We start from the raw sequence: 9,343 nt of genomic DNA on the forward strand, positions 1-9,343 counted from the left end.
CCTTCCAGGTCAGATTGATAATCCTGAAGTGTAAGTGGCTTAAAGGGGTTGTCTAGCGAAAGCAAGTGGGGTTATACACTTCAGGAGGCTGGAATCGGCACACGTGACGGGGCGGAGCTACGCGATGACGTGTAGAAGGGGGCGGAGCCAGAACGCCGCTGCTGCCGGACCGAGCCGAAGGGAAAAGAGCCATCTGCGCAAGCGCGTCTAATCGGGCGATTAGACGCTGAAATTAGACGGAGCCATGGAGACGGGGACGCCAGCAACAGAGCAGGTAAGTGAATAACTTCTGTATGGCTCATATTTAATGCACGATGTACATTACAAAGTGCATTAATATGGCCATACAGAAGTGTATAACCCCACTTGCTGCCGCGGGACAACCCCGTTTAATGGAAAAGCCCCCTTATCCCACCTTTGTCCTCTTTTTTTTTAAGCAAGAGGTGACTGTGTTCATCATGGTGAATGGTGAAATAGTGAAAGCGGAGTGACTCACTGGACTGTTTCTGAATGTCCCTCAGACTATAATGGAGAGTGATGAAGACCTTTGGCCACCTCATGGTGTTCAGACGGCTCAAGTCAATGTATTTAATGTGTGGTTTTACAGTGCAGTTCCTCGCACAAAAATCAGAGAGATGGTGTCTCATTAACACATTTTTTTTTACAGTCCAACTACAGCATCTAGTGGCAAAGAAAGATCATAGCAATGATATATATTTATGAAATGCAATAAACCATGTAAACACTGGGTATTTCAGATAACCAGCAAAGCTTAGTGATGTCAGTCATCATTTTAATTGGGTTGTTTTTGCTTTTTTTTACCACTGTGGCATATAGGCCTTTACTTTTCTAATAACCATCATGGGTCTGTGAACTCCTTCACCTCCCTACAGCACCATAAACCAAGTTATGTTACTGTTAGGGGAGACGGATGATGTACTTTTTATACTCATCCGCTGAAGTAGCTCGCCGCATAAAAATCTAACTTTTTTCAGATTGCCATGCGTGCTCTCCCATAGACTTGTATAGGAGCACACGTGCCCTGCAATCTGAAGAGCCAGATTTTCTTGTGGCGCACAGCCCTCAGCGGCTAGGGTACTATGCAAATTTGATTGAGCAACATCACGCACTAAAAAAAAAGTGCAAGATTGGTCTACAATTCACTGTTACATTGAAGTTGATGACTATTTTAGAAAGTCATTCGCTTACGACTTACATGCAATTTAGGATTTGCGCCACCCCAGAAAAACTCTGCCATGTTGTAAGACCACAAAGCTGGCAGATTTTACTTTCTGCAACTGTAATGATACAGTGACATCACATCGCCTGTAGTACTGCAACGCCATCACAAACATTACGATGTTGCAATACCGCATGAACAAAATCTGTGTTGACTAGCCTAAAGGGAATGTCACTAGAGATGAGCAAGCATACTCGGTAAGGCGATATACTCGAGAGAGCACTGCCTTTTTCGTGTACCTGCTGGCTCGTCCCTGAAGATTCGTGGGGGGGCGGGGGGCGAGGGCGGCGCAGAGGAGAGTGAGAGAGATCCCTCTCTCTCCCTCCCGATCCCCTCTGCAACCCCCTGCTCACCCCCGCAGCCCCCCCCCCCCCCCCTCGAATCTCCAGGTACGAGCCAGCAGGTACTCAAAAAAGGCAATGCTCTCTCGAGTATATCGCCTTACCGAGTATGCTCGCTCATCTCTAAAGGTCACATTCTTTTATTGTAATTGCATGGCTTTAGTAGAAAAATAAAGTGTTTCAATTTTTATGTTGCAGCAATTTTTTGCGTGTCTGTAAAAACGTTTGTTCCACTCCGTTCACATATACGGCACTAACATTTAGAGAACATCTGCAATGTTTGAATCAAATAATTGCTGCGTGCTTTATTTACACATTGCGTTACATTACCTTGGATCCTGCTCACGTGATCCGTCATCTTCTGGAGACTCATCACCTACAGTAAATCAGTCAAGTGTTAATATCTTCCTTATAATTCGCATTTGTACAGTATTACTAGAAGTAGAGGTCTCCTCAGCCTCTTCCCTATACACTCATTAGGTGTAGAGAACATCGACCCTTTAAAGGGTCCCGTCATGTCCCCACAGCATTATAAACTCAGTTATGGTGCTGTTAGTGGAAGTGACAGGGAGCCGGGTGAGGTATTTTTCTATACTCGCCTGCTCTCATGAGGTCACCCTATAAAATAGGTGCAATGGCATGAAAATCCAACTCTCTTCAGAATCCCGTGTGCGCTCGTTCCCATACCCCCCATGGGAGAGCACATGCACAGGACTCTGAAAAGAGTTAGATTTTCATGCCATATGTCGACTTCACTGGGTGACAGCGTATAAAAAAAAATACCTCCCCGGCTTTCTGTCATATTCCCTAACACCACCATAACGTAATCTATGGTGATGTGGAGATGCGATACGTTCCCTTTCAAGGGGTTCTTCAGTATGGAGGGGGTGTGCCACTCAGGATTCCCACCAATCAGTTGATCGCCAGGCCTGCTGTCAGTACTGACATTGCAGGAAGCAGATAGTACTGTCCATATTACAGTGGCTCGATTTGGTACTGCAGGTACAGCTCCTAGTGAATTCAGAGGAGGATCGATCTAATGAACAAGCGATGCACAGTCAAGCAAACTGTAGCTGAATACAATCAACAGTGCTCCAACTAACTAGTCTGAATGTACAACTCATCGTTCCTTTGCACAGATGGGCATTAACAGAAAATGACCAGTTCCAGCGTCATTGTTGTCTATTTTAAAAGAGAAAGCCGAGACTCCAGCGGGTGAAAAAGTGCTAAAATTGCAACACTGAGCGGTAAAAAAAAAATCTAGTGAGCAAAATAATCCAGATTACTGTCGCGGGATGCTGATAAAAGGGGCAGAATTTGACGTAAGCAGCATGAATCGATGAACCCTTCGTGTCAGCTGTCAACATTTCAGGCTGATGGAGGTAGAGTAATGGTGTGGGAAGTAATTTTTTGGCACGCTCGAGTCCTCCGATACCTGTGTATGGTCGCCCCAACGACTTGCTGCGGTTCTGAAGGACAAAGGAGGCCCAACTCGCTATTAGTGTCTCTAAATAAAGTTGTCATTCAATGTAGAAGACCTATTCTAGTGTATGATTACTCTAGTCTCTTACCTTTTATCACTCTCCACTTATTGGTGTCCCTGAACTCTTCCATACGCTTGATCTCCTCCGGACGTTCATCTACAAACTCTGCCACCTGCACAGTGCAAGAAGAATGATATCAGCCAATTAGCTACATAATGAGGTCGGAATTTATTATATGTCTGGGATGCTCCAAGGAAGGCTCAACGTGGACCATTTTATCACACCAAAGGAAGTTTGTGAATAGTAAAATGTTGAGATGTGGAAACTTCCTCTAGCGGAGGTCTAGACAAACCAGGTCACCATTGTGTGACTACTGGGAAGAGGAGCCCTAATGTACTACTGGGAGAATGGGGAAGCTAAGGAAAAGGCAGCGGGTTGGACCTACAGCAATTATTAGAGAGGTTGGTGAAAGGGCCCGTTGACTACTGAAGAAGTCATATAGTCTGTGTAGGAGGAGCTAATTTTTCTTCCTTAGTGTCATGCCTCCTAGTGGCAGCAGCCTATAGCCACGGTTTCCTGTGTTCTCTAATGAAGAGAACACGATAGAGGACAGAATCACAGGTACTCACCACCGGCTGGTCTTCAGCCTCTTCCACAGGTTCTTCCTTTTGTGCAGGTTCCTTCTTCCAGTCGTCTGGATCATCATCTACTATCCGCATCCTAAATGTAAGAGAAGTATTACTGCACTACCGAAAGTTAAAATGATTACCAGAGTTTGATTTAAAGGGCCACTGTGGTGATGTTTTTGGATTCATGATGTAACTAGTCCACCAGTATCTATAAAGTGAGCAAGTATTACCTTATTATATATTCATTATGTAACTAGCTCCTCAGTATATATATATATATATATATATATATATATATATATATATATATATATATATATATATCGGCTAGTCTTACCTTGGTTTAGGTCCTCACAAAGTCAGTTTTTCAGTCAATATTATTACTGTGTAATACATAGACTCTACCACACAAAATCTTAATGTGTGTGTGGGGTGTGGGAGGCCACGACAACAGAAACTCCTATCACAGTTACTGATGATGATTAGAGGTTTCTGTTACACAGTTATAATGAAGGAGATCACAGCTCATCCTCATGACTGCTTAATAGTTTATGGTATGATTATTTACTCAGTGGGTGAATATAGAAGGTAATGTCAGTGTCCTCCCAGCAAGCATAGATGGTACTGGCTCCAAATGGTCATGCAATGCTATTCTGATGCATCATGGGAGTTTTAGCAGAGCATAGAGAAAATCAGCAGGGAGAAATCTCAGCATTAAGACGATGGCTGATAAGTATCAGACAGGACACTGCACTGCATGGAAGTGACTGCAATATATATAGGAAATGTCCAGAAACAGGCAATCAGGTTGGGAGGGCAGAGATGGGGAAAATGTTTCCCCACCCACCCTGGAGTGGCCCTCTAACCCTTTAAAGTCTACAATCTGAATCTTTAAGTCAGAAGTTTAATGGCTGATTACTTTTAACAGAATGCTGTAATTCTCTGAACTGGTCTGTTGTGGCGATAAGCTGACGAGCTCAAAACCCTAAGGCTATGTTCACATGGGGTGGAATTTTGGCCCAGATTTTAATATCGATTTTGGTGTGGAAATGCCCCCCTCATGTGAAGAGGTGGGATCCGCACAGAATTTTCCACTGCTATAATTAACATGCTACGGCTTTAAAACGCACATCGCAAGTTAATTTCTGCATGGATTTCCCAGTGCGTGTGAAAGGGACTTTGAAAATCTCATCCACTCTGCTGCTACGGTAAATTATGTGAACCTTCTATGGTACATGGCAAATCCACCCTGAGCGAACATAACCCAAGAGTATCTGTACCCATTGATGTCAATGAAGGCTATCAACCTATTACCATTGTGTATGGGCTGCGGGTACCCGCGTCATCACAGGAAATACAAACAAAAAAAAAACGGCCTGTGAACCTCTGCAGGAGGTACACAGAGTCACCATCCAGGCTCACAGCCGAAATCCGGTGCAGGCCTCCTGCATGCGGAATCCAACCCACTCATGTGAACCTCGGCTAAAAGGTACTTTTGCACAGGGCAACTGCCTGGCGCATAAGCACGTAACAGTTGTCCTAACGACTATCGCTTCTGTGCTTGCCCACAGGAGTGAGTCGTTCAGTGAATGACGATGTAGCGTGCAACAGATCTCTTCCAGCCGCCCATCTCCATTCACTGTAAACAGGCAATCGCTCAACGTTTGAGCGATCATGTTGCGATGTAAATGACACAACGATTATCGCTCAAAAGACATCTTTTGAGCGATGATCGTGTCTAAAAAGGCCTTTAGTTTCGGTGAAACACAGCGCCCACTGAGCAATTTCCCGCTAAGCGCCCCCTCGAGACCTGTGTATACATGGTACATTTATATTCAGCGTCATTAGCGGATTATTCTATGTGGCAAATATAACTGTTTACACCAACTACATCAAAAAACAAGGGGGAGAACAAAGTAAAAAAAAAAAAAGATTTCTTCGAATTTTGTGTCCATAGTTCCGATAAACCGCAGACAAATCAAAAATATATCAATTCCTTTTTAATCCTATAAGATCTAAAAAGGAAAACTATAAAATAAAAAAAAAATTAGAATGCTTAAGTCCAAAATGCTTTAACGACCCTTTGTCATGGGAGTATTCCCATCTGATAAAGTGATGGCACATCGTTAGGACATTCTCGAACTTTATGATCAGTGGAGGTCGAACTTTAGGGACCCCCAACAATTCTGAGAATAAAAAGGCCGCAGCACTAATGTAAACAGTGTTGGGGTACTGGACAACATTCCCCCTATAACTAACTGCTAAAATAACAAAAGAGCAATACTTAACCCTCCTCTGCTGCGGGGATCCAGCACTGCAGCCCCGCCATCCTTCTGGTCTTTGTTGCGGAAGAAGACGACACCAGAAGTCCCTTAACCACTACAGCCAATCAGAGGCTACAGCGTCACCGTTCTAGATTCCTGGCAGCATGACGCCCAGAATGTGGGAACTGATGTCAGGAAAATGGGGGATGAAGTTGTAGACTATGATTGGCTGCAATGGTCAGCTGACGAGCGCTGGATCCCAACGACAGCAGAGAAGGTGTGAACACTGCTCTTGTGGTTATTTTAACACAGTTGGAGCTATAGAGAGAATGTTTACTGGTAACTGGACCACCCCTGTAATGCTGTACAAAGGAAGGACAGGCAAAACCATGGAAGAGGACGGAGATACACCAGCGCGGCGGAAAATTCATTCTCAGGCTTTAATAGAAACTACAACTTCCAACATCTCATCATTCTTCAACTCTGAAGGCGTGATGGTGGTAGTAGTGGCACAATGACTCCGAAGTCTCCAGCTGCAAATCACTGAGTAGATGTGTGATACATTATGTACACTTTGTCAAAAGAAAGTCAAGAACATACAAGGAGTTAGCGTTTTGCAGCAAGACCCGGCATGCAGTTACATCTCAGGCAGATATGCAAATGATTAGATGAACGGTCTTGCCATAAGAAGCCATAACGGTGGTTCCATCCTTGGCTTATAAAAAGGCTCTCAGAGGCTCCTCCTTCTTCCGCTTGTGTAGAGCTTGATGACCACTAGACGCCTCTACAATGCAATCTAACAGATTTCGCCCAGTTATCAGAGTTTGGGAGGGGCGCATTATCAGAATGTCAGAAGCTGGATGGTCGTATCCATGAATTCCCCGCCACTTGGGCCGTTCTGACCAGACTGTTAGTAGGTGTAAGGACCAGTGGATGTGTGAGGACACACACACAAGGCAGCCGGGTTCAGGATGTCCTCCACAGACCACCAGTAGAGAGGATAGTCTGATAATCTGACAAGCACGAGCAGCTCCAACTGTTTCATTGTCCACCATCCAGAGACAGGGGGCGCCATGGTTACAGGCCTCTGTCTGTTGCAACGTTTCCATGCTTTTTGGTACTAGAGCATCCTTTCAAGTGTTCAGTTTTCTACAATAAATTCTCCATTTGCTCTGACATTGTAATCGCTTACGCCAGCTTCACACGGGAGGACTAAAATTGCAGTACTTGTGGAAAAAACGCAGGCATTAAAAAGCATGTAAAAATCGCTTTTCCGCTCACACTCATGGATACGAATTGTGTGTATTCCACTAGTGGAGGAAAAAAAAACCGACGGTGAGCCTCCGCAGTCATCTGCAATACTAAATGCTGTGGAAAAAGTTGGCGCTATACAAAAATAGATTATTAATACAGTGTTTCCCCGAAGATAAGACACTGCCTTATTTTATTTTTTTTGCCCCAAAAAGGGCACAGTGTCTCCCGATGGTGTCCGGCGGCGGCGGAGTCCTCCTCGTCTCACAGATGCCTTCTGCTGGCGACGGGGCTTTGAATACCCCGCCTGCAGCAAAGCGAGCGCTGTGATTAGCTAATCAAGCGCTGGCAGCCAATCACAGCCGGCGCTCGACGAGTCAATCACAGCCATTCAGTGATGTCATGGCTGACCATGTGAGTATTGATAGGTCCTATTTTCAGGGGAGGCCTTATATTTCAAGGCTTCCCCAAAAACCCGATAGTTCTTACTATCGGGGTAGGACCTATTTTCGGGGAAGCATGGTAATGCAATAAAATAAGGTATGTGGGGCAGGCTCACGGCCTCTGCATGCAGAATCCGGTCCGCCCGTGTGAGCCTGGCCTTACTTAAATCAATATTACAATCCCACATAGAAAGTTTCATTCCATTCCAACAACTTCTTCTATAGGAGGGGTTTTTTTTTTGGTTTTTTTTTTTTACACAAAAAGTGTATGTGACACATAAAGAATCCCGGCTAATTGCATTCTGGGTATTGTCGAACTTAAAGGCATTGTTTACATTTCTCAGCAGGAGAACGTTGCTGCCATGGGTGATGGTGATGAGGTGCACGATGCAGTAGTTGCTGGCGGCTTCCTGTTTCACCATTTCATACAACTAGATCCCCACCCCAAGGACACAAGGACTGTCCAGGACTTTTTGGATGTTTCTGTCCTTATGACCTGTGAAGTTGGGTCCTCAATAGATGATTGGCAGGGTCCAGCGCTCAGGATCCCTGCTGATCAGCTGTTTTTAATGCCACCATCACTATGGACCATGCAGCAAGATCGCACCAAGCACAGCGGCCTGGGTTGTTATTACAGGCACAATTGTGAATTCAATAGGCGCTGCACCTGCAGTATCAAACCACGGAGCGTGCAATCTACTGCCTGCGCTGACCGTAGTGACAGCGGAGATCAGCTGATCGGTGAGGATCCCAAGCGGTAGACCCCGCCAATCATCTATTATCTGCCCTCTAGACAGGTGATGAATAGAAAAAAGAAAACCAAAAAGACCCAGAAAACCCCTTCAAAATCAGGACCCACAATCCTGCTGGATCTGGCATGGTTTGGATGAGGACATTTGCAGAGTGACAAAGTCAGACGTTAGGGGGCGCCCTCATGTGTAACACAGATCATATAATGATCTAAGGCAGAGCCGAGGTCTGGGTGGAACTAAACTACATGTCTGTATAACAAGCAGCTCAGTCACTGTACGGATCTCTATACACACTGATGTGGCCAGCTTGCCCGCCTTACCCCTTCCCCTCCGGCCTCCTCTTCTTCTTTTTCTTCTTGGCGGGTCCATCATCTAAGCTCCCCGGATCCAGATAACGCTTCAAGTATTCGGCTTTAGAGATTCCCTGCACTGTACTTGCGGGCGCCGCCATGTTACCTGGGGCGGAAGTTAAGTTTGACAAACACTTCCGGCATAGTAGGGTTGGGAAAATATAACTTCCGGTTCTATCTGTGCACGGCGCGAACTGATGACGTCACAGCCGGCGTAGGTGGTGTAGTCAGTGCGTCGGACTGTTACATTACAAACTGGGAGGGGGTTACATAGTGGTACAGTCCACGGCGCTGTGTGGGCCCCCATGGTTATAGTATAGTCATAGAGGCCTGGTTACTGTGTGGGAGCCGACTGTGTGCGCCCTGTATACAGAGGAGAGGTTGTGCAAGCTGCACTTCTCCAACGTCTTAGCTTCAAACAGGGCTGGGAGTTGTAGTCCCACGAGTTTTTTTTTTTTTTTTAACCCCTTAATGATGCGGCCCTTTTGTTTCCCTTTTCTTTCTACCCACCCACCACCCTTACAACTTTTTTTTTTTAACTCCTTTATTTACCCATCGATGTCGCTGTATGGATCTTGTTTTTTGCAGG

The 9,343-nt window shown here is 45.3% G+C and overlaps 1 protein-coding gene across 1 annotated transcript in view; it reads right to left on the minus strand.

The window, feature by feature from the left end:
• Positions 1–8,881, minus strand: part of BUD13 (BUD13 homolog) — a 29,476-nt gene extending 20,595 nt beyond the window's left edge. The window contains exons 1-4 of the mRNA XM_066606993.1: positions 8,725–8,881; positions 3,695–3,785; positions 3,153–3,237; positions 1,912–1,957 (exon numbers count right to left, since the gene is read on the minus strand). Coding sequence (XP_066463090.1) covers positions 1,912–1,957; positions 3,153–3,237; positions 3,695–3,785; positions 8,725–8,855 — 353 coding nt within the window. The 5' untranslated portion in view covers positions 8,856–8,881. The remainder of the gene's footprint in view (positions 1–1,911; positions 1,958–3,152; positions 3,238–3,694; positions 3,786–8,724) is intronic.
• Positions 8,882–9,343: the final 462 nt, after the last annotated feature.

Source organism: Eleutherodactylus coqui, chromosome 6 (genome assembly GCF_035609145.1).
Source record: "Eleutherodactylus coqui strain aEleCoq1 chromosome 6, aEleCoq1.hap1, whole genome shotgun sequence".
In the NCBI taxonomy this organism is placed as follows: Eukaryota; Metazoa; Chordata; class Amphibia; order Anura; family Eleutherodactylidae; genus Eleutherodactylus; species Eleutherodactylus coqui.